The sequence below is a fragment of the Triturus cristatus genome, chromosome 11, assembly GCF_964204655.1.
Source record: "Triturus cristatus chromosome 11, aTriCri1.1, whole genome shotgun sequence".
NCBI lineage: Eukaryota > Metazoa > Chordata > Amphibia > Caudata > Salamandridae > Triturus > Triturus cristatus.
Genome location: NC_140594.1, coordinates 1,161,132,124 through 1,161,158,630, shown reverse-complemented (window position 1 = coordinate 1,161,158,630; position 26,507 = coordinate 1,161,132,124). Strand labels below are relative to the sequence as shown.

The 26,507-nt window shown below is 42.4% G+C and overlaps 1 protein-coding gene across 3 annotated transcripts in view; it reads left to right on the top strand.

Annotated features, from left to right (window-relative positions):
* The window catches only part of LOC146788638 (putative cation-transporting ATPase 13A4), a 619,876-nt gene extending 599,084 nt beyond the window's left edge, over positions 1–20,792 (top strand). For all 3 annotated transcript variants that reach the window (XM_085635832.1, XM_085635831.1, XM_085635830.1), the window contains 4 exons: positions 2,584–2,762; positions 4,338–4,426; positions 13,030–13,110; positions 19,995–20,792. In XM_085635832.1, the coding sequence (XP_085491958.1) occupies positions 2,584–2,762; positions 4,338–4,426; positions 13,030–13,110; positions 19,995–20,192 (547 nt within the window). In that variant the 3' untranslated portion in view covers positions 20,193–20,792. The remainder of the gene's footprint in view (positions 1–2,583; positions 2,763–4,337; positions 4,427–13,029; positions 13,111–19,994) is intronic.
* Positions 20,793–26,507: the final 5,715 nt, after the last annotated feature.

Sequence of the window (26,507 nt, the reverse complement as noted above, 5' to 3'; positions counted from 1 at the left end):
CTGATGCTTAAGCTCATGTTTTTTACACCACTGATGCTTTGGTTCATGTTTTGTTACACCACTGATGCATAGGCTGATTTTTATAGCCTGGCTCAAGAGCTCAGCTGTTGCCAGAAAGTTTTCTGAGGATAACCAAGAGAGAGGTTTGGCTCCACCCCTATATTGGTAGCCAAGAGTGCAAGTTTTGATTGGGCAGAAGTTTTGTTTTCACAAAAAAGTGCGTGCCCTCCATGCAGCTGTGATCACTTTGTATTTTTATCCAGCTGCATAAGCTTAAACTTTCAGAGACACACACATGATGTTTAGAGCTATTAAAGTGTCTTAGATAACTAGATAATTCATGGTGTTTTTCCCCAGCAGCAGCCCAGATGGGAGGAGGGCCGTCATTGACCTACATGGATTTTTAGATCTGGCACATTCTATTGATATATAGAGGCTTTGAGCAAGAAGCTCAGGACTTGGCTCTTCAGCAGAGACACGACGCCCTCAGCACCCAGACGCACCTAAGGGGGGATAGTGCTGCGCTATATAAATGCTGTTGGATTTGATTAGATTGGATGCGAAAGCGAAAAACTTCATAGTCTCGTTGTGAAAATTATGCCTGATTTTATAGGTTTGATCTGTATATTATGAAATGTCATGACAAAGCCAGTAGGCCTGACATTGTGAAAAGCAAGCATTAAAGAGAATAGGCTTTCAATGAATGACTGTTATTACACTCTGCTAAAACCTGTAGGCAAGTACTTTGTTGCATAGAATTTCACATGTAGTAGGGGAAGGTTTTGGTGATAGCGATTTACAAAACAAACTGTGGGTATAAAAGAGATGCACTACAAGAATCCTTATTAGGCTTTCCTAGAAGAGATAGGATTTTTCTTTTTCCAACAGTAATTTTATGTACACTTGTACGTTTTTGACTGTCTGCTGGATCGTTGACTTGTGGAAAGCTTACGCTCACTACAGTGGGGTTAAGCTGTTTATTGTGAACACTAGTGATAAAGGCTGTAGGTCCGAAAGTTTATGATATAAGCTTATGATAAAGGGGGTAGGTGTGAAATATTGTTTATAAACAGCATATGTTAATGTCAATAGGCATACGTGTGGAGATTGATATTTCTGTTTTTGAGCCTACAGATAGGTATTAACTTACACAGAATGTCAAATTTCCTCCGTAGGGAAGGTTTTGATGTTGCTTACTGCCTCTGACAAATCATAGAGAGGAAGATTTGCTCTGTAATAATTCTTGCCATAATCTCTTCTTAGATGTCTTCCAGGATCTTGTAATAAAAACAAATCATTAAATAATACATACAACCATGAGTATATATCCATATAGATTCATGCAGGGCCTTTGGGTTGACTCTGTTCTACTACTGGTCTGTCTCAGTGTCATCTGCACTCTGCTTCCATCCAATGGCAGGGTACCACCTGGGGAAGGGACTCAGTCTGCATCAGTCATTGGCTCTTTTGCCCAGTGAATGGAGGGATTTTATGATCATGTGTGTACATCCAAAAGAAAATGAGTGCACTTCAGCATCAGGGCTGGCCAGTCCTTTCATTTTGAATTTTCTCCTTCATCTCTTTGTTTCTTGTCTGTTTATTTCTTTGCTCCTTAAGGGGATACTACGGGTCTCCAAGTAGTGCTAACAGGTGGCTTGCTTTGTTCTCATTTCCTCTAAACCAGGATATCATTATGGTACGGCGTTGTCCATGGCGCATTCTTGGTTTACCATTCCTAGATGTCCACCTTGTTGGTTCTCAATGTGCCGGCCGTGCTCGAATTTGAAAGCAATTCTAGACTATTTACAATATCTTTGCGAGACGGACACCCGCCGCTGTGTTTAGTTTTGATGTTGCAAACATATGCTCCCCGTGTTTAAAAGGCAGCATGTTTTTTTATTCTATTTGAATTCTTTTAGTTAATCTGGATTATGTTTGAGTTTGTGTGGTTGTGTCAGAGGCTGAATGGAAGGATGAGTCAGTGGATGGATGAATGGATGCTTGAGTGTAAAGATGAGTGATAAAGTGTGTGTATGAAGACGTAGCGGGTGTCTGCTCTCATCAGTGACACAGAATGGGATTCCTGTACCAGACCTATTGGCATTGCCAGTCCTTGTACACTTTGTTCTCTATCTGAAAATGGTGACACCCTCATTTGTATTTGCAAGACTAGAAGTACATTTAAAGACCGGTGCTCACGAAAGTAAACCTTTCTGGCTGTTCCCAAGATTTGCAAGGGCAACCTTCCTGACAATCAACTAGGAAAGCCTTGCTCCCACCCCTGGACATCACTTATGTATCTGGAAAAACCTGAAAACTGGTACCATTTCTGCTTCGGTAAATGCAACCTGAACAAACAAAAACACAAATAGTGCCTCTTTGAAAAGGGCACTTTCTACCCTATAACAAGTAGGTTCAATAAGAGGCACACTGCTGAGATGTCTATGCTGTTTTAAATATTATTTATGTTTAAGCAATCATCAGCTGAGGAAATTAGATGGAAACCTTACAATGTCTGCACTTAATTCGAATTGTATATGTTTTCTTTGAGAAAAATGTACTAAAACACTGATTTTTTGGCAGTGCTTGCATCTCTGAAGATGGGAACATGTCCACTTTGCATAACGGTACTCAGAGGGAGCCGTCTTATGCGCAAAGCTTTGAAACGACGACTTTATGGGTGATGACGAGTTTCCTCTACATGACATGCGCATTTGTTATCTCCAAGGGGAAGCCCTTTAGGAGGCCCCTGTACATGAACTGTGAGTATGTCGGCTATAGTACTTCCACCAAGTATCATTTAATAATTACTTACATGGAGTACAGCCATGTACAAAGGTGCAAATCTAAAATAACACACTAATCATAAAGTGCAGAAGTCAAATACCAGAGGGGCTTTTTTATGAGAGGGCTGCATCACTTTTGCACCACACAACATGGTACATGTGTGAAGCTAACCTCTAAGGTAGATTTGTAAAGTCACGCAAAGTCACTTTGCGTGGCTCTGAGTGGCTTAAAATATCTGGAGAAACGCAAGGCAGTGCAAATCGCTGTGCTGCATTACTGTGCCCTGGAAAGGCATTCCATGGGTGTTGCGTGGGTGTTCAGGTGCAACTCAAATGGATTCTGGAGCACTCCAAGATTTACAAGACCCTGTGGGAACACCCACGCAACACCCACAGAATGCCTCTCTAGCGCAGAGTAGGGCAACGCAGCGCTTTGCGCTGAGCTGCATTACACCATATTTGTGAAGCCTCTCAGGGCCACCCAAAGTGGCTTTTTTCTGTGGCCTCTTAAATATGGTTTGGTGGTTTGCACCACCATTGTCTCACAAAAGGTGACACAAAGGCGGTTCACAGGGCTCGTATGCCCCTTAGGGGCATTTCAGCAAGCAGGCAATAAAAAATTATCGCCGCTTTTGCGTCCGTTTTCAGACAAAAAGCGTTGATAATTTTATCGCCTAATCAGCAAGGTCACGCTTTCGCGTGAAACCTTGCCTTATCACCATTTCCATTATCACCCATCTTTGCATCTCCAATGAGATGCAAAGTGGGCATTCCTCCCAAGGATAACGGGAGAAATGTCGCTAAGCTACATTTCTCCTATTATCAATCCTCACACAAAGCAGCATAGCGAGAAAAAAAGTAGCGATAACCTCTGTTATCACTACTTTCCCTACGCTTGCTTTGAAACTGACTTAGCCATGATATCCTATGGAAGGTGGATATCATGGCTAAGTGAGTGAGGCTTTATCATCAAGCTAACGCCACATTGCGTGAGATTATCACTGGGTTTCCAGCGATAATCTCACGTTAGGCAGTTAGCGTGAGGATTTTTATCGCTGAGGAGATAAGCGTTGCTAATAGCACGCTATCTCAGCGATAAAAATCCACGTTACCCGGCGATAATTAGCCTCACGTTAAGTGCGCTTAGCGATAATTATTGCCGGTTGTTGTTGATATGCCTCCTAGTACATTAAATGGAGCCACCGTGATGGAAGATCTTTCAATGTACAATGCTGGACCACTGAACATCTCTATAGTTGGCCACTGGAGTACTGTTGGGATGGTGGCTTGCCCACCTTTACTTGGGAACCATACTCATGTCATTGTTAAGGCACATGTGCGAAGGCCAAGTTTTTAATTTCAACATCAACAATCGTGTCATGGGCTAATCTAACATTCTAATGCCACAACATTAACATGTTGGTTTGTCAGAGTTCAGTACATAATGACATTATTTTGGTGCTGAGAACTTTACTGAACAACACAGGTTAACAGCGAATGTATAATAAAAGCCCCCAGGTCTGCATCCTTCATGGCTTCTTTTTGTTTCAGATGTGCATTCGTTTTTGTTGGTCGCACAGATCGCAGTCTTCCTCTTTTTGACATTTACCAACAATGAGAGCATTCAAACTACACTTGAGGTAAGAGAGGGTCTTATATTTATATATTTATATACTTATATATATACACATATCCAAATATAGGTACATTTACAAATATATATATATATATATATATATATATATATATTCAGTGAAAAAACCATAGGTTTCACACATGTTATAGTTAGCTGGACATTTTACTCGTAAAAAACCAATGAAATTGCCCCGTTATAGTTAGTTCAGCTAACTATAACTCGCGCGCCCGCAATGCACTGCTGATGACGTCACATATTACATCACTCATGACATGGTCAGTGACATCACTCATGACATCACTGATGACATCTCAAATGACATCACTGATGACATCACTGATGACATCATCCAGTGAATGTGTGTTTTTCTGAAAATTAAATATGTTTTATATATGTGTATCTCAAGGTCGATGGAAGAATAAATGGGTATATAAGTGTCTAAATGGATGATTTGTTTTTGAAAAATTGATTGTGTTACTGACTGATTAAGTGTATCTCTCACTTTGTGTATAAGTGGCTGCTTGGGTTGGTGAGTAGCTACATGGGTGTCTATATAGGTTATTAGTTGTTTTTTTGAGTATCAGTCTGAGTGTCTGTATGGTACGGTGGGGGGTATTACGTAGTGCATAGATGCATGAATGAGTGACTCACTGTTTGTATGTGTTGAAGACAGCATGTGTGCAGGACTGTATGTGTGGATGAGTGTGTGTATGGGTGTGTTATTGAGTGAATGACTGTCTCAATAGTGTCTTCAGGAGTAACTACATATGTTTTTAACTAGTATATGTGACTATTGGTGTATATATGTGAGTATATGTGAGAGGGAGAGATTGAAAGAGTTCCTGTATGAATAAGTATGTGTTTCTATAAGTGATTGTTTAAAAGACTAAGTATGTGTAAGTTTCCGTAGAAGTAAGTATGGTGGTGTGTGTATTACTGTATATGCAAGTAAATGTATGTTTTATTCTTTATTAGCATGAGTGACTATGTGTGTGAGTAACTCTATGGATGAGTGGCATTGTGTAACAGGATGTATAGATGTATGAGTACATATGATGAGTGAGTACATGTATGAGTGACTGTATAGGACTGTTGGTGAATGAGTGGATGTGTATGTGGATCTTAGAATTACTGAAGAGGTTGTTGTAACTGGTATTGGTATGTCCATTGTTTTGAAATTTTTAGTCTCTATTTTTGAATGTGTGTATCAAAGCTTATATTAAGGTGAGAGGAGGTCTGCCACTCTATCACAAGGATGATGTCATCAGTGATGTCATCAGTGATGTCATTTGAGATGTCATCAGTGATGTCATGAGTGATGTCACTGACCATGTCATGAGTGATGTAATATGTGACGTCATCAGCAGTGCATTGCGGGCGCGCGAGTTATAGTTAGCTGAACTAACTATAACGGGGCAATTTCATTGTTTTTTTACGAGTAAAATGTCCAGCTAACTATAACATGTGTGAAACCTATGGTTTTTTCACTGAATTTCTAAGGTTTTTTAAATGCTAATTCCTAACTATAACGTGTGTGAAACCTATGGTTTTTTCAGTGAATTTCTAAGGTTTTTTAAATGCTAATTCCTAACTATAACGTGTGTGAAACCCATGGTTTTTTCAGTGAATTTTCAAGGTTTTTTAAATGCTAATTCCTAACTATAACGTGTGTGAAACCCATGGTTTTTTCAGTGAATTTGCAAGGTTTTTTAAATGCTATTTTTTTCTTTTATTCTTCATTTTTTTCAAACATATTTTTAATTTAATTTTCTTATCTTTTATAAAGACTATGCTTAAATTTTTAAAATCCTTAAATATTTTTTTTATATATATTTTTTAAAATAAACATGTAAAATGTATTTCCAGATTTTTTTTTTTTTTTTTATTTATTTTTTATAGTACGCGTACCGTAAGCTCACGGTAAGCGTACGGTTTACGCAACGTCCGTAATCTATCTACGCTGCTTGCGCATAGTTACGTACTTTGCGTAGCCGCGCGTACTGCGCGTGGGACGCGTGCGCGCTTACGCAACACGCGCACGTTACGCGGAAGTGCCGGGAAATGACTGTTATGCGCATGCGCGCAAGCGCGTGTCTTTTTTACGCGCACGCGTACTTTTTGCCGTAAGCGCTCCGTAAGCGTACCGTAAGCGTACGGTAGGTCATGTGATCATGAAACACAACTTTTGATTGGTGGAAACTACTTTCAGTTCTAGAACTCTCCTACACCACACCCATTCCCCTCATTTCTGCTTGTGATCCCTTGGAAGAAGGAGCTGGTTTGTCTTTGGGATACGATGGCAGAACAGCAGAGCCCTTCTGAGAGTGAGGCTAGCACCAGCAGCACTGTCTTGAGGCAGAGAGCGAGGAAAGTAAAGCCTTCTTATGTTTGGGATTATTTTACTTTTCCAGAAGGCCAGCAAAAGGTGAATGCACCCTTAGTTACTTGCAGGCTGTGTCAGCGTGTACTTTCTAGAGGTAATCCTGACAGGAAGTATTCCTTTGGGAATCATACCATGATCAGACACCTCAAGGATGTACACAAAAGGACACATGGTCATCTTTTTGGAGGTAACTCTTCAGAAAGACGAGCCAGTACATCCACAGCAGCTCAGCCTGGACCATCATCTGCAGGGCAGACTCCTTCTTCTGCAGGTCAGGTGAGCCCTTCATCTGTGGGGGGGAGAATCTCCTTTTGCTGGCCCTCTGGAAATTAACCCTCGGTTTGCGAGGGTTGAAGTACGGTGCGCCACTTGTCACGATCTAATTACTTATAGGGAGACCAGTATTTCCCTAGTGAACAATAAAATAGATCAGCACACTTGTCGTACCGTCTAATATTCCCAATCTTTCTTTCCTCTGTCCCTGCATGAACACAACGGCTCTTTTAAGAGCCAACCTTATCTTTCATCTTTTTTTTACATATGTTTTTAAAAACTTTTTTTTATTTTTTTTTTACCGTACGCGTACGGTAAGCGTACCTTTTTTATTTTTTTTAAAAAAAACACTAAAAATCATTTATCACATTACATTGACTTACCATACTCACTCAAAAAAATATTTATTCATTTGTTTTTTTAAAAAATAGTTTTTAAAATGGTTGTAGTTTTCAAAAATTTTCTATATCGATCTGAAAAAAAAGAAAAAAGTATTAATATTTTTATAACAATTTATAATACAGTACACATATTTACATTTTTTTCCAAAAAATATTTTTGCCTCTTTTAACAATTGGAAATCACTTTTACAGACTGACACATTATGAAACCACTATTTTTGATTTATTTAATTGCACGTGTCCAAGCTGTTTTTTTTTCAGACCACCACCATGTGCATTCTCTGTGACTGCCTACACTCCACCAAGGGCAACCAGCCTTAGTGATGCTGAATGTATTTGCATTACAGACTTAAACCTGAAAACCCCACTGGCTTGTAAATACTGTGCATGACTATACACGGCAAGGACATGGGTGTGTGCTAACCCTCTGCTTATTCCCCAAAAAATTCGCTCCCCCTTTCCATCTAATGCAACTGTGAAATCACCAGAGCAAGACGCAATAAATCTCTGCCTATAATTCTTCTATGCACACAGAGTCATATTTTCACATTAGTCCCAAAACGAAATTTCTTTGCCAATTTGAAAGCACACTTACTGCTCTTTTTTTTTTCAGGGGCAAGTGTAAATCACTTTTACACACTGACACATTATGAAACCACCATGTGTAACTACAACAAAAACAATTCCCATTTCTATTATTCATTTCTTAAGTTACCACATACATACCCTCTCAAACTGTAAACTCACCTTTAAAATTAGTTAGTTGTGAAAGAAATGTGACACTCAAACAGCAGATTATCAGAGCCAGGATCTCTGTTGTGTTCACCTCTCTCCTCTCAGCAGAACCAGATAATGGCAAACTTTCCCTCTATTTTTCCACACATATACATGTAAGTTTCAAATCTCAGTGCTTCCCCCTTTTTTTCAAATGTAATCACACATTTCTATTGGTTGAAAACCAACCCTTTTCCAAAAGTACCCTTCCCCCAACTTGACTTCTGCCTAGTACCCTTCCCCCAACTTGACTTCTGCCTGCTACCATAGCAACAGCTCATGGAACACTGCTGTGTTCAGTTAGGTCAGAAGTTCGACACACAATGTTTCAATTCCACAGAGCAAGAGTGCTTGACTTTTCAAACCTAACAGCAAATCCATAGTACTGTTCTTTGGTTACACATTTTTTTGTACCAATACAAAACATGCTTCTATTAATTTACACATACAGCCTAGTTTTTATTCTGGAATGGTATGAAACAGCCAATCAGTTCTTTTTGTTTTGAAAAAAATATGTATGCCTCCATTTCCAAACTGTCTTTCTTTTCATATTGCCATTCTACTGAAAGACACCTCCTGAGTGCATCCAGATCTCCTTTGAAGATGTTCACAGTGTGGATTGTAGGGCACAGCTATGTCTTCTGGAGTGAAAAGTTTGCAGAGAAAACAGATATGGTGAGAGACCTTGCTTTGCCAAATGTAGACATTAAATGGATTGGTCAGAGAGGGTTAAAGTGGCACCAATTGATGCCATTGGTGAAATCCTTCATGCAAATCCAACACCCTGACCTCATAATAGTGCACTGTGGTGGCAATGACCTAGGCACTTTGACTGGGGTAGGTCTGGAAATGCTTATGAAGGACACCTTTGCACAACTGTTTTCACTTTTCCCTAAAACTGCCTTTGTGTTTTCCAACATATGCCAAAGGCAAAAATGGAACTGGTCCAATCATTTCTGTCCACAGATTGACAAAGCAAGAAAGCACGTCAACAAATCTGTTTCTGCTTTCCTCCGTGACTATGGTATGGGTGCCATTTACCACAACAACTTGCGTTACGACATGCAAGACATTTATAGAGGAGATGGTGTGCACTTCAATGATGAAGGGAACAGAGTCTTCCTCTTGAACCTTAGACTCTGCATCGGTACTTACTTGTAGGTACCACTAAAAAAATGACTCCATAAACACAACAGCTCTTTTTAGAGCTCCCTAATTTCTAAACTCTTAAATCTGCTTTTCATTTATTTATTTTTATTTTTTTTACCGTACGCTTACCGTAAGCTTACCGTACGCGTACCCCGTGATTTTTTTTAAAATCAATAAATATTTTTTTTGTACTTTTCTGTCCATCTTTGACCCCCTTACAATTGTTAGGGGGTCTGTAACTCTCCTCATTGCCCCCTTTCCTTGTTTTCACTCTTTTTTTTCAGAGTGAAATACACAAAATGGCGGCCGCCGCTTCCTGGTTTCGGCCGATTCGAATGTTTACTAAGATCTAAGAGCCAATCAGAATCGCGCTCGCGCACGCCACCGTACGCTTACCGTAAGCGTACGGTAAGCGTACCGTAAGCTGGCTCAGATATATATATTGATTTAAAGGCTATTTTCTCAGAATCTACTGAACAGATTTACACCAAACCTACAAAAGGCACTTCCTTGACCTAGGGACTACCTCTCTGCCAAATTTTGAGTAATTCTGTTCAGCCGTTCGGGCTGTAGCTCGTTCTAAAGGTCCTATGGAAAAATGCATGGGAAAAACGCGTTTTGGGACCCCCCTTTTATCTCAGCCCCCGCTTGACGGATCCCCCCGAGACTTTCAGGGTAGGAGCGGAGCGTAGCGCCCCACCTATTTTGAGAAATTCGCGTGGATTCGTCGACCGGCGCCAAAGTTATTCAAAATAGAATGTTGAGGTTTTCCTATGGAAACGTGGTCCTAACTATAACTACCTACTGGCGACCGCCAGTAGGTAATATATATATATATATATATATATATATATATATTATCTACTGGCGGTCGCCAGTAAATTGTTATAGTTAGGATCGTGTTTCCATAGGAAATCTGAAAATTCTATTTTGAATAACTTTTGCACTGGTTGACGAATCCTCGCGAAATTTTCAAAACTAATGGGGCGCTCCACTCAGCTCCTACCCTGAAAGTCTCGGGGTGATTCGTCAAGCGGGGGCCGAGAAAAAAGAGGGTTCTCAAAACGCGTTTTCCCCATGCATTTTCCCATAGGACCTTTAGTCGAAGGTACAGCCCGAACGGCTGAACAGAATTACTTGAAATTTGGCAAAGAGGTAGTCCTTAGGTCAGGTAAGTGCCTTTTGCATATCTGGTGTCAATCTGTTCAGTATTTCCTGAGAAAATTGCATTTAAAAGCATATAAATATCTATAGGCGCGCACCGTGCGCGCACCTTGCGCGCACCATGCACGCACGATGCCGTGCGCAAGCGTAAATCTCATTGGTGGTTAGATGTCAGTCAACGTTCAAATCGGTCGAAATCAGGAAGTGTCGGCCGCCATTTTGTGTGTGACTTGTGTGAGAGAGAAAAACAAAGGTGGAGAACGTGGAAAGGGGGCAGGGTAGAGAGTTCCTGACCCCCTAGCCTTTGTCAGGGGGTCCCTGAAAGACCTCAAAGGGTGAAATTTTTATTTTTATTTTTTCGAAAAATCGCGAGGTGCGCGCACCGTGCGCGCATGGCATTGCAGTCATTGCACCGGATATGCACCCTATGAAAAACAGGGCGTATATCCAGAGGGACAGAAGTAGGTGAAGCTGCCGCCACAGATGAAGTGCTCAGCTGAGCTGCTGCGGATGTGCTCGGCTGAGCTGCTGCGGATGTGCTCGGCTGAGCTGCTGCAGGGTTTTCACTAGCAGCTCGAGCAAAAGCCACAGGATGTACTCCTTCAACGTACCTTAACATAGTGTGAATACTAAAAGAGTATTTCTTTGTAGGATTTCCACGAGATAAGGTCGTTCCACAAATAATGCAGGTGACTTTGGGAGCATTCACCTTCTTCTGCCCCTCAGGAAAAGGGAAAAATTGCTATATTAAAGAGTTTTTCTGTTTCCTCTGCCTCTGTGCCACAAGAGTCTCCTGCTCACTCCTAGAAGATGGCTGCTGCTCTGCCATTGTATCACAAAAACAGTTCAGCTCCTTCTCCCAGGGAATCAGAAGTAATAATGAGGGGAGTGGGTGTGGTGTTGGAAGAATCTGGAACTAAAACTACTGTGAACCAATGAAAAGTGTTGTATCTTAATCACATGACTTGCCGTGCGCGCTCCGTGCGTGCACGGTGCGCACACGGAGCACGCACGGAGCATGCACGTACAGAGCACACGTGCATGGGCGTACGGAGCACGCGTGCATGCGCATACAGAGCACGCGCATACGGAGCACGCACGCATGCGCGCGCGGAGCACGCACGACGTACACATGCGTACGTGGAGCACGTACGCATGCGCACACGGAGCACGTACGCATGCGCACACCGTGCGCGCACCGAGCGCGCACGATGACGGTGCACGCACCGTGCGCGCACGGTCAAAAACCCTTAAAAAATAAAAGAAAAAATTAAAGTGTTTATAAGTTTATAGAAGATATTAACTATGCTGTTCAACTTTATCCAAATTAAAAAAAAAAAGAGCCATTCTATATTACAGGATACAGCCAATCTATAACTATATACATAGGTAGCTTATTGTAAAATAAATATTTAAAAAATATGATAATACATTCATAAATTAGCATTTAAAAAACCTTTGAAATTCACTGAAAAAACCATAGGTTTCACACACGTTATAGTTAGGAATTAGCATTTAAAAAACCTTGCAAATTCACTTAAAAAACCATAGGTTTCACACATGTTATAGTTAGCTGGACATTTCACTCGTGAAAAACCAATTAAATTCCCCCGTTATAGTTAGTTCAGGTAACTATAACTCACGCGACCGAAATCCACTGCTGATGACGTCACATATTACATCACTGATGACATCATCCAGTGAAAATGTGTCTTTCTGTAAAAGAAATATTTTTTATATATGTATATCTTGGAAGAATAAATGGGTAAATAAGTGTCTAAATACAGTGATGTAATATGTGATGTCATCAGCAGTGGATTTTGGTCGCGTGAGTTATAGTTACCTGAACTAACTCTAACGGGGGAATTTCATTGGTTTTTTACGAGTGAAATGTCCAGCTAACTATAACATGTGTGAAACCTATGGTTTTTTAAGTGAATATATATATACACATACACACACACACACATACACAGCAAGCAGTGAGACTCCATTGTGGCGTCTGCATACGGGAATGGAGATTCTGCAACATTAATCCAACACAGGAGAAATACAAATGCCAAATTTCGGAGTAAAAGCATTTATTTATGTCCTTACGCGTTTCGGCTGTAAGGCCTTAATCACAGGTGCGTAAAATTACAATCATTGGGTTGTGCTTTTATCCAGTGGCGGCTCACCGATGGAGTGCTGCGGGGTGGTAGGACAGGGCGGGAGAGGGGGAGGGTGAGGGTGTAGTGTAGTCCGACATATGACGGTCAGGAGTAAGGTAAGTAATTAAATGAATAAAAAAATTTACCTTGCGCGCTGCATCGCCAAGTACCCCACAGCAGGCAAGATCTAACTCATCAAATATAACAATATTTGTTTTCTGCACACCCACACACCCACACACACACGCACACACAGCCAGTGTAGGTTGCAGATAAGATGATGTAAACTCAATCAATGTGTTTTTCCCTTTAGCTTGTTTGCACTCCCACTCACTGGAGGACTTCCTTGATCATAATGTTGATTGTGCATTGCATTGCAGTCTACACTGTGGAGGTAAGATATTTGTTTTTCATTTGCTGTTCCCAAAAACATACCTGTGGTGTAAGGTAAAAAGATTTGAATGAGCAGGATCTTTCCCAACGTTTGATAATATATATGGGTGGTGCAAAGGAGGCGATTTCATGTGTATTGTTAGTGTAAACAATGGGATCCCAGGATGCACCAGAACATGCAGTTTCTTTTCCTGCATACACAGCAGAAGGGCATAGTCATACGACACAGAGGGACGGATCAGATTCACAAACCGATCTATAAGTTGTGTCGTACTTTTGTCTTTGATATACACTACTCCTGAAGTGCTGGACCTGTTTTACTGTGCATTTTCTGTGAGTTGATAGGCCTTCGCAAATTGCATCGGTGTAAGTTATTCCAGATGGATCAGAAGTAAGACATGCCGCTTTGGGAAGCAGGTCTGGAAATTGATGTGTAATTCACTCCTAAGACTTGAGTAAGACTTAAGTACAAACATCTGGTTTTTGATTCAGGCATATAATCCTCTGGCTGTGAGTACCGACATAGTAAAGTTGGATTCATTGGACACTGCCTCTCACTGGACTCTGCGTTAGGTCTCGGAGACAGAGGGCAAGGCCTGCACAGCTTGAGGTGTGTGCTTTAGGATGAGGCTCCCACACTCATTCCTTCTGCAAGGAAAATTTGACAAGTAGACTAGGTATCAAGAGAAGAATCAAGTTCCCAGGCAGAATACACAAGAATACATCTCAGGTAGGCTTGACAAGGGAGAAACCTGTAGACCAATAGGGAACAACATTCACAAAAAACAGACTGGTCAGATGGAGTCCGACTGACGCATGGAGGAGTTTATGGCTAAAGTCTTGATTTAGATCTTGGCAGATTTTGTCCTGCTGCCACTTTTTCTACTGTTCCTCCACCCGCCTACTTGGCTGACCGCCTGCTGTATTTAGATATTGTGGGGTCTTTGGATGAAAGACTGCCCGAGACCCGCTGACTCCACTAGAATTGTCCTCCCATGTCAACAGCGTTATAGTCAAAAGTGGCTGTTGGAAGAAGTCCTTCCAAGAAGACTGCTGAACCAATTACGATGTGCCTTTCCATCGAGGCAACTGTGATGGGAACTCCTCCAAACTTGAGTTGGCAGAATTGAAGAAAAAGAGGTGACAACCTACCTTTTTTGGGTTTGCCCTTCACATTTCATCTTGAACCCCTTCTTCCAGGTCCTTCCTTTGCTACTACTACTTGGCCATGATGCTAAACCAACCGGTTGTCACCGGAATCTGTGGGTATACAATCAACTGTGTGTATGTTGTTGATGTGCAATGTGATTTGTCTAAAAATGGGCATTACGCATTACCTACATTTACATATTGACAGATTCACAACATATATGGTTCGTGGGATAATGATGGGCAGTACTTGCCTGTCTCCGCACCCCCACAGCCTCACTCCATCAGGACTCCACTGCCAGGATTCCGCCCACACAACAGGAACGTCTAATTTGGCTCAGCGCAAACCCGCTGGCCTGGCGGTGACAGAGTACTGCTTGACAGCTCAGAAGACTCTGTTGCGGCGGACCGCCATCCGATGTTGCCACATTTAAATACAAAAGGACTGAACACCGTCAGCTTGACAGAGGACTTGGAACAGCTGCTGTAGTGGGACGACGGTAGTCCTGCCAAGATCTAAATCAGGCCCTGAGACTTAGTAGCACAAAACGTCCTCTAGATACATATCACCTAGAGACAGTGGGCGGAGTAGGCAACAGTTCCTACCCACGCAGGTGAAATCTTTAGCCAGTCGAAGCTTCCAGGCGTCACACATATTAAGCAGTGATGTGAGTACACCTATATATGAGCCTGAGCCTTCAAGAAGACACCATACTAGTAGCAGATAGCAACTTTGTTACTACAAAGTCCACTTCCAACACATGAGCAACTATTCTGAGAAACCACTTATGCTTTATTCTGAACTGGAAATGTTGACTGTCTACAAACTTCCATCACTAGATGGATGCCTGGATACCTTTGCCGCTTAAGGGGCGATGGAGTACCCTGCCCACAAAACCTTTGTCCTTCCTTCTCATTTAAAGACAGGCAGACCTTAAGCATTCTGTCAACAGAGCCCCTGGTGGATCGGCAACAGAATACTTCCTGCAGTGGCCCAGCAGAGTGAGGGCCACTCGATGAAGGATTTGCACTGCTCACCCGAGTGTCATGCCTTTTGTTACTGTCCGTTGCAGCCAGAGAAAGCTCCCACAGTGTGGGGTGTGCTTAGATGTTGGTTTTCACTAACAAACTTCACCACATTACAAGTGCATTATAGGCTCTTGTTATACTGCGCTGAGAGTATCCCACCTACCGTACCCTAACAAAGGGCCTTAAATGTTTTTAAAGGTGTTCATACTACTATGCAGCCAAGCTGGCAAATCTGCAAACTGATGATTAGATTATCCCTAATACTGGTGGGGCAGTGGATCGTTCGCTCAGGGTTTTGGTTGTTTTTTGTCCAGAGCTTTCCTGCTATTTATTTCAAAATGACCTTTATTATGATTGAAAGGGTAGGGTCTGGTATGTCACTGGGTAATGGATTAGTTATGTTTACTGTTGCTTCCACCACAGCACAGCATGCAGTTATGGCTTATGGATGGAAGCCTACCTCTAGAACTATTATGCCTTAGCCAGTAAAATACCTATATGAATTGAAGCTGTTTGAGAGGGTGTAAAGGTTTGTGAGGATGTTACTGGTGCAGTGTCCAGAGCAAAGGTGTCCCCTCACATATCAAGAACAATGCATTTTTTAAAGACATGAGCAAAGTGGAAAACTGCCCAGGTCCTTCCACCTTCCAGCCCCCAGTAAAGATAAATGCTATGCATAAAAGATGTGGCTGCACGCACCAGGCATACTCAACCTTAAACATTGTACTCTCTCAGGGGTTGGTGGCAATTAAATCAAAATAATCATTCTGTCTCCTTCTCTGCTGCCCCCTTCTTGCTCCTTACTTCACATCAGAGTCTCTCTTTAGCCTTCTCTCTGCACCTATTCCAACATCTCTATTTACTTTTCCCCTCAAACCATCACAACTCACTCTACCGCTCCTATGTCTACCCCACTTCTCTCTATACACCTCTCGCCACCTTTTCTTCACAACTTCACCCCTGTCTGGCTTGCTGTTTCTCTCTGTGCCACCTCTACATCTCTGCCTCTTAACACCTTTCCATGCCTCAACTCTCTGTCTAACTCATGCCTCATCTCACTCTACACCTCACTCCAAAGATTCCACCTCACCTCTCTGTATCGGTTCTCCATCTACTTCATATATCCATAAAATTCAACATTCACTTTGCCTCAACTCTCTATCTCCCTCTCTTCACCTCTCTACACCTCATCTCTCTACATCCCTTTATACCCTTTCATCACACTATACCTCACCATTCCTTACCCTCTGTTATGTGTATTTGTTAATCACACTATCACGTGTGAGGGTATTCTGGTGCTGAGCAGGAGTGTGTTTCTAGCTCTGCCTATGGTAGGTTGGATAACTGAAATGCCAGGTCTTCGGCTACTTGCAGAATTCAAGAAGACAGGAGGAGGCTCTGATGTGGGGTGGGAAGCTGTTCCATGCTTTAGAAGTGATGTAAGAGACCGCATGTCCACCTGATCTGGTGCTGTTTATGTGAGGGATGTGTGCAAGTAGGAGTCCTGTCTCTGGGGTTTTGGTGGAAGGAGATTTTTAGTGCCTTGAATTAGTGTGTGAAGATTTTGAAATGAGCGCATTTGTGTATTGAGAGCCAGTGGAGCTCAATGAGGTATGGTGTGGTATGGGTCTGAGCGGGAGGTTGAGGATGAGTGTCGCTGCCTGGTTCTAAATGGTTTTAAATCTTCTGGCGAGTTGCTTAGTGACTCTGGTATAGAAGGTGCTCCTGTAGTCAAACTCGCTAGTGACTAGATCTTGTGGGACAGTTTTTCTAGTGTTTCTTGTGGGCCGTTTCAGGATCTTCCTCAGCATCTTGAATGTGTGGAAGCAGGTTGCGGTGGCGGTGTTGACTTGGGCGGTAATAATCAGTTTGCTGTTGATGATTATTCCGAGGCTCCAGGCATGGGTGCTGGGTGTGGGTACAAGTGCAGCTGGCCACTCTTTGCAGTCTCATGGTGAGGTGGCATTGCTGAAGATCACTACTTGTGTTTTCTCAGTGTTTAGCTTTACTACTCTTCTTTACTTCCCTGTCATAAATGCCTCTTCTAATTTTGCCCCTCTCTCTTTTTCCCATCACTCTCTCTTGAAATAGTCTATACTGCACTCACTAACTCTCCTTGCTATCTCTGAACATAAATGTCTTTCTGATTCTCCTTCTAAATAACCACTCTTTCTCACTTAACTTTCATTCTACCGCAACCATCACTGTAGCCAACCACTCTCTCTAAATTTACTTCTCCCAATCCTAATCTCTTTAACTATCTACCTCACTCCAAAACGTTACATATCTCTATTTGATTTCTCCATCCATCTATCTCTCTCTCTTTCTACTTTTCTTTATCTTTCTGGCTCCATTAATTTTCTCTCTTTAACTTACATCTATTCCTATCTCACCAATCTCTCTATGTTATCTCTGTCTCTACTTCATCTCCCACACTCTTTGTACAGCTCTGTCCTTCTTCTTTCCCCAGCACCCTCTATGGTGGTGTTGCTCTATGCTATAATTTTTCCAGACAATCTTATAGTCACCCTCCTTCTCAATGCTTTTGCCCTTTGTAAAAATTATCATATCTTCCATTTCTTTTCTTACTACTTCGACAACCACTCCAACCTTCTGTTGCTGCCTCCAAGTCCTTATTCTTTATTACAAGTAAATCCTTTTTACAAACTGCATTTTTATTGGAACTGTGAAAATCAGAGCATGATCCATGGCAATTCGTGTTACGTGAATCAATCCAGCAATGACACCCTCACCTTGTTTTTTCTAAAGTGTCGATTGGGAGGACGAGAATGCTTGGTCACATTGGGCCAGATGTACAAAGTATTTTTCCGGTTGCAAAAGGACCAATTCCCAGAATCTGGCTGTCTGCAACCAGAAAAAAGCTTTCCCAAATGTACAAAATGCAAAATGCGATTTCCATAACTTGTTACTGAATCGCATTTTTATTGTACAATTCGGAATTTGGAAGGATATGGTATGTATTGCTGTAATGCAACCTAATTCTGCTTGAAGAACAGTAATATTTCACTATCAATTTAAAAATGGTGGTAACCCATTTGCTAAGGGGAAGTGTCCCCAAGGGCCCCCTTCCCTCTTGAGAATTCAAATAAAAATATATTTTAAGAGCAGGCAGTAGTCCAATGGGCCACTGCCCACTCCTAAAAAATTCAACTTCAAGCCTTCATTTTTTCTTTCTAAATGCAACCTGTTTTCCTTTAAGGAAATTGAGCTACATTCAAAAAAAAATATATATATTGCTTCATGAAAAAGCAATCACAGACCTGGTGGTATGCTGACCTCAGCAGCTCAACATCCCTGTAATGGCTGTGATTCTTAATGGTTTATAAACTGCACCCTATCTCATTAATATTCATGAGGTAGGTTGATTTATGATTCTCAAGGAATCCCTAAATGAAACTCAATCAGTTTCATGCATTATGAATATCGATTTCCTAATTGCGATTCGGAGAAAATCACAATTGGGCAACGGGGATTCTTAATGCGTGCACATCTGGCCCATAGATACTAAACTCCAATACAAAAAAGAGCTAAATCTAAGTTCAAATATAAAGTGCTCTCTCAATGGTTTGCTCAAGCTTCTTTGTGGTATTATGTGGTTGGCAGGGGCTGGGAAGCTTGACCTTTCAGGTGCTCTGTGTGGCCCTTTCTCAAAGGTTAACTTATGAGTCTATCTTTGTCGTTATGGTGTTATGTTTTGGTATAGGCATTTGATATAGCGCTGAACGAATCACACCCGGAGGTGTATTTCGGTGTTATCAACCAGAGGTGGCAAGTGCACGGGACCCGTTAAAATAACCATGATTTTAGACGTTTTTTGAAAGTAGAAGGATCCTGAATCATACAGATTTGCAAAAGAAACGTGTTCCAGTGGGATGGGGCAAGGTTGGAGAAAGATCTGCCACCAAATTTATCAGGGCGCATGCTTTGAGTTATTAAAAGAGCTTGGTTTGCGGATCTGAGCAAACGCCTTGGCTGGTATACACTGAGTCTATTGAACAGGTAAGCGGGCAGCATGGTAGTTCGAGCTAGGTGTGTTCGACAGCACAGTTTAAATACACCCTGTTTCCTGGCAAGGAGCCAAAGAAGGGTCCTCAAAATGGGAGCAGAGGCGGTACAGGGGCACGGTTGCAGTCTAGGCTAGGCTGCAGTGTTCTGCACCACCTGGAGTTCGGCCAGTAATGTCTCGTTTTGCTGCTACTCGCAGAGCGTTCCCATAGTCTAGGTGACTGGTGATCAGTGCATGGACTACAGGTGTTCTTGATGACACATGGAGACATGGGAAGGTTTTCCTGAGCAGCCGCAGAGTGGAGAAACAGGTGCCACATATGGTGCTAATTAGGTCCTTCATACAAAGCCATGGTGGGATTGAATTACCAGAAAATGTGTACTTATTTGAATGTTGTTTTGAAGAGCGGGCTCCAAAATATATCTTGCCAGTGGACCAAAAAATCTTTAAGATGGTGCTGATATAAAACACAGTGTACTATCAATGAAATACAAAATAATTTATTGACTTCAGTTAGATTGTCATGTTTAATTTCCAATTTGAAAGCGATGTTTGTAGGAGCAAAATGATTGAGGAAGAAGACATTTAAAAAGAATACATTTAAATTTGTTTTGATTTTGCAATTGATTGACTGGAAATCTATACTTTTTTTAATCTAACACTTGCTTTTTATTTTCTAGACATACATTGTTGATAATCGCAAATTCTGGATCACCATGAAGACATTATTTAAGTACAAATCTAAAAGTAAATATAGGATATTGCAAAAATCCTTAGAGATGGACCCGAACTGGCCACCGCTAAATATCACAAAATTTGCTGAGCCGATCAATGCCGAACTCGAAAGCAAAATAGGTCTTTTGGAACTCAGTGTGTGAGAATAATGGAAGAAAGCTGAGCTTGACCGAGGGCATTCTAACATGTCTGCCAAACGTACAACCTTCGAAGATGTACTGAATAAAAAAGGACAATTCTTTTGATGGAACTCAACTTTTCCAATATAGGTGTTCCTGTCTTGCTTCCACCTACTCTGAAGGTTTATCTGCAGTACTGAAAAGTATAGTAGAGCTCCTGTAAAACAAGAACAGAACAGTCTTACTTTTAAGCAACCATTTAGCAAAGTAATAAGATCCTATCTCTCTCTGGCAGCTGCCATATCTGACTTCTTGAAGAAACCTCCAAGTCTACTCCACTCCAAACATACATGAACATCCCAACATTGGGGCACACTCAAGGCATGGGGAGCTGGCGATTCAGTGTTCCTTTGTGCACCTCCTTGAGTTCACTACCTCTCTGCCCTGGTCTCCAGCCCCATGAGAGTGCAGCAAGATTTAGAATGTTTTCCTTGTATCCCTTAACCAAAGCTGAATTCTGACGCCAATGTGATAATCTATTGTGCTTTGTGAAAATGAATGTTTATTACATGCCTGTAACTACCACATCCTATTATTATTAAAAACCTATGGTAAAGGACTCAACGATGAAGCATTCCTCAAATATTAGGTGGATAAACTTCTTTTAAAGTCTATAGGCGTCAGCTGAATATTGGATCGGAATCTCAGATTGACTTTCACAATAGCTTTGTTGACTATATCATTGTGGTACATATAGTTGTTAACGATAGGAAGGAGATGTAGTCAACCATTATGCTCCTTCTTTTCTCAAGCATATTTGATTCATTACAGACAAGGTCAGTTCTCTGAGTGATCCAAGTGGTGCGCAAACGGAGTCTTTCTCTCAGCTCTGTAAGGTTTGTTTTCACCCGCACAGATGACATGAGTGAACTTAATTCACTGCACCTGCGCTTGAATGGGGAAGACTGGGTTTTGTTGCCCCGCAGGACCCCACCCAATACATAGTTGAAGTGGCATCAATGAATTTGGGTTACTAACAGTCCCCAAACAGGGATTCATAATGATTGGAAGTCAACTATTTTTGTCCCTCTCAATACGACACACACAAACTGCACTGTTTCACTAAAAAGCATGTTTCAACAGGTGCACTCTGTTTGCTTAGCTCATCTAAAACAACAATGAAGAATATAATTAAAACTGCACAAATGCATGTTGTGAACAACAAGATGAAAATGAAAATTTCTTCCATGGTTAAAATGTCATCTAAAAAATCTACCACCATAAAACCTACTTCTCTGCGCTACGCTAGGAGAGCATGGAGTAGTATAACTTGACTCTAGATTTTCTTAGTGACAATCAGCGCACTGCATACCTGTTAGCAGCAAAGCACTGTAGTTGTCAAACGTCAGGGAGGTTGTGTTTCCTGCGAAGGGTAAACAGACATCGCATCAGCTACTTTTCTCTCAGACTTGGTGGCTCCGTATCAACTTTCAGTAGAAAGGGCGACGCAGCAGCATCTCTGACAGTCAAGATCATCTCTGGCAGTATCTTGCATGACCATTTGGAGCAAAGGACGGCTACTGAGAAGTTGTCAGGTAGCAGCCCTTTTTATACTAAGCTAAGATGGAATTTCCAATGTCACCTTAGAAATGTCTGGAATAATCAATGAGTATCAGGATGCTCGTCTTACACACATTCTTATAAACAAATAAAGATAAAAATAGGACAATTTATAGACTACAATGTTTTGGCTGTTATGCTTGTTTGACCTTGAAAGAGAGATAACAAGGCACTTGCTCCTGACTGATGAATATGGTGCACTTTCCTTTCCTTTCAAATGGTGCACCCATTTAAAAAAACAAAGGAAAGTGTGCTGTATTACAAAGAATTTTCTGCGCCCAGGTTAGCAATGAACCTGTGCGACCCTGGGGGCAACACATGCCATTGAAATACAGAGCAGCTGTTTCAAAGCTGCTCCCCGTTTCACAGTACTGGTGGTAACCCCCCTGAGCTTTCAAGGGGGATCAGGTGGAAGCAGTTAGGGACTACACCTGCCTGCACTGACTGCGCCATAGGATCCCCTTTCTCCCACCCAGAAGCCTGCCTTTAGGAGCCGCCCTGAAAGTGTGCCACCTTTTTGTGGCATACATTCAGTGTGCTTCCTAAAGGCATGTTTGCCTCTGCGCCCACATCAGTAATATGGTGGGGCCACGCCCCAATGCAAATGAGGGAATGCCCTCTTATGACAGCTCTGGTGCTCCATGTGCGCAAGAGCTATCAGTATTACAGAAGGGGACGCACAGGCGTCTATGGCCTCTTCTGTAATATCATTGTGCCCCAGGGAGCACATGCCCATTGTGCCCTTGGGGCACAATATATAATATGGCCCCCTGTGTCTTATCTATGCCATGGTCTGAGTGAGTTGGCACTTTAACAGCTTCTTGGAAGGATAAGGGCAGACAACACCTGCTTCAAAGCAGACATGTTGGTAATTCAACAAAAATCTAAAACAACAGGTTCTTGGCCTGTGCACAATGGAGTTAGGGCCAGATGTACGACCCTTTTTTGTAGCCACAAATGGGGGCCGGAAAAAAGGGTAATGGGAACAGTCCAGCCCGAACTGCCAGGCCAGGTCCTCCCTGGGCTGGAAACAAGCATCCTAGGACCGGTTTTGGGCTTTCAGCCCTCATCAGCCAGGATAGCTTGATTCCAGTGGCATAGAGAGCTCAGGACCCATATCTGGGCATACCCGTCCCACTCGTGTGACAAAGGCAAAAACAACAATTGATGGATAGAATGCAGAACAATGTCATACATTCACCCCAGTACAGAGATCTGGGCCTAAATCCATCGTTGTTTTGCTCACCATGCCATTCAGCATTTCGTCCATCATTTGTTTGCGTAGCACTTTTCACCCTACATGGGATGGGTATGCCCAGACGTGGGTTCCTTGCTCACTGTGCCACTGGATTCAAGCTACCCTGGCTGATGAAGGGCAATACCCAGAAACCGGTCCCAGAATGCTTGTTTCCGGTCCCGGGAGGACCTAGCTTGGCAGTTCAGTCCGGACTGTTCCCATGAAGCACAGGGTCAAGACTGATTTGCATATGGCTGGATCTAAACTGGGATGGCATGGTGAGCAAAATAACATTGGATTTAACCCATATCTCTTGACTGGGGGTGAATGTTTGATTTATTCAGCATTTTCTCCATCCTTTGTTTGCGTAGCACTTAAAAAAGCAGTCACAGACATGGTTGTCTGCTGATCCCAACAGACCACCATCCCTGTGAGTGCTAGCCATTCCCTATGGAGTTGCAAATTGCGACTTCCTCATGAATATTAATGAGGCATGCAATCTGAGACCCCATTGGGAATTGCAAACAGTGTCTGAGACAAAGTTGTACATTCACATTTGCGAGTCTCAAATTGATGCAATTTGTGACTTGCAAATGTGAATCTTTGTACATCTGGCTCTTAGTCTTATATTTTTCATGACAGAAGAACTGTTTATCACTTGTGTTTTCCACAAATGTACAGGCGGATGAATTGCTCCTGGGCACATAATATTTCTGCAGTCACATTTAATGAGCTATGCATACTAAGCATATTTTTAGTTTTAGTTTTCATTAGCTGTTTGTGTAAAGTGTGTTTGAGTTCAAGTGGTTAGAGGAGAAACTGTCTTAAGAGCCTGCAATTTAAGATATATGGAGCCACCTGCACTCAACGTCTATTGCTCAATATTAGAGCCTGTGTGGAGGGCTTTTCTACGGGAGGGCTTATCTTGCATACAGTTGTCATGGAGAGAACAACCTAAGCATATTTCACATAAGACAAATCATTTTCATACAAATTATATATTTACCTGTCGAAAGGATTACATAATGTGTTCTACTCTGACAATGTACAACACCAGAGAGAGCATAGTGCTGTCTCTAAACTCCAAAACCTAATTATTCCCTAGGGCTGGACGACTACTACTCTCTTCATGGTGGCTCCATGCTCTTACCTCTACTAGCATCCTTCTGTTCATTGGTCTCTCACTGCTTCCAAAGTCATCATTTACAATGGCCGTGCTACACATCACATCCGCACTGCGATTCTCGGACATTGTGGAAGCACAAGAAGTAGGCAAAGGCAGCTGACAGAAGAGTTCAGCAGTAGTTGCTATAGGTTGCTACTAGACTGGACACCAACTCAATTAAAACGTGGCCACCTAAGTTACAAAGCCATATACCAAAATATTCTGCTTATATATTCAAACTGTTCACTGTTTCTCGTTGGAGCAGAGATCTGAGGGGCAGAAGTTCTCTCCAACTGGGGGGGTTCCAAATTTTGCTCTAAAGCAATCTTTCAGAGGCACCTTTACCTCTGATTGAAATGTATTAACCCTCAACATCAGCAGGAAATTATGTCTCCCCTACCTTCAGACGACATCTGAAACTAATATTACTACAGTTTCTGATGAGTTATTCACTTTCTTTCTCTGTCTTGTTATTTGGACTTACACTGATTGCTCCAATACAGTATTTCTTGCTTGTAGCCTATCCCTCCTTATTTTACAATGATAAGCTTTCTTTATCTCCCTCAGAAATGCCCTTTCTGGACCCTCTCACACAAAGGAATCATTCAATGCGCCAGTGTGAGACAGAGAACATGGTGAACTGCACTCAAGAACACTTGGAAACTAGGAATATGTTTTCAAGATATATTAAAATCAAAACCCTATCCTAGTGCATGCAAAATTAAAAGTAACTATTATGAAAATAAACACAGTAGTGGGAAAGATACCTGTCAGGAAGCAGACTGGAAAATATTGTAACCTTCTGACAGAACCATAAAGCTTCTTTACATCAATATCCGAACCCCACCTTTTGCTTGGCTAGTTCGTTAAACGTAGCAATAAAAGAGGCCTCCTTAGAGTTTCATAGACGGTTCACTCATGCAGATATTTTCTGGAAGGAAAGTTCAGCTGTCGCCGCTCTTGTCTCTGTATCAAAGTGGCTTCCACAATGTCCTTTCCATGGACCAAGGTTCAGCTCCATCTAATAATGCTTTATTACAGTTCTGTCTGAACATTGTTTTTTTTTTTTTTTTTAAACCGTTTATTACAAAATTCAAAAAATATACAAAGATGGGCCTACAACCTTCAGGCCGGCCGCTAGCAAGCAAGAGGAGCATGTGATACAAACAATAGCGTGCATGCCGCGGCAAAGGGAAATGCACAGGAGTTAAAAGCGGTGGTAGCCACACCATCCGGACCCCACATAACGGTTTCATTTTAATATAAATAACAACAAAAAACAAATCCACAAGGCAACCCATAATCGGAAACAGCAGCATGTGCTCCCCTAGAGGGGGAACCCTACCAATCCATTGGAGTATCAAGGTGGGGAAAAGGTCAAGACGGGGATTAGGTGGACTCAGTGCCCGGAACCGGGGAGATAAACTGGCTAAGGGGACGGGGCCGGTGACGGATCGGGCAATAACGGCGGGGTACAGATTCCCCCACGGTAGGCGTTCCAGGGGCCCCATACTTTCACCCATGTCCCAGGCTTACCTCTCGCAACATACACCACCTTTTCCCGAAACATGCACCAATCCATGTTATCCTTCCATGCCGAGACAGTCGGCGACCTCTGGGAACCCCACAGTTGAGCAATGTCGCGTTTGGCCACCATATATCCCAGAGTCACCCACTGCGTCTGCGGCACCGAGTAGTCGGTTGGCTCCCACACATTCAGAAGGCATCTCCTCGCTTCGGGCAGCAGCGACACACGCGTAACCACCCGCAGGACCTCATGCACACCACGCCAGAATTGCTCCACCTCCGGGCATTCCCACAAAATATGGAGAAAGGTCCCCAGAGAACCACACCCACGCTTACACAACCCGTCCACAGCATAGCCCATACGCAGTAGCCTTGGCCCCGTAACATAGACCCTATGGAGTATCTTGAGCTGGACGAAGCGAAGGCGGGCCGGTATGGCCACCTCTTTCGGGGAGGCCACCGCGGATGCCCAGTCCTCGTCATCCAGCTCCAATCCATCGGCCACCCATGCCTCACGAAGGTTAGTCAGCAGTCCCGAGCGGTCATTGATAAGTTTTTTATAGATTAATGAAATCGTGCTGTCCGGTACATGTCCATCTAGCACTCTATCTTCCAGAGGGGAATACTCCGGGATGGAGGCAACGTCCGGGAATACGGAGCATAGCGCATGACGGATCTGCATATACCGAAAGTACTCCCTGTCCTGCAACTGGAATTCTGTCTGCAGCATCTCGAACGTTTTGAATCCCCCCCTCGTCCAGAGATCACCCACCCTGCTGATGCCTATCAT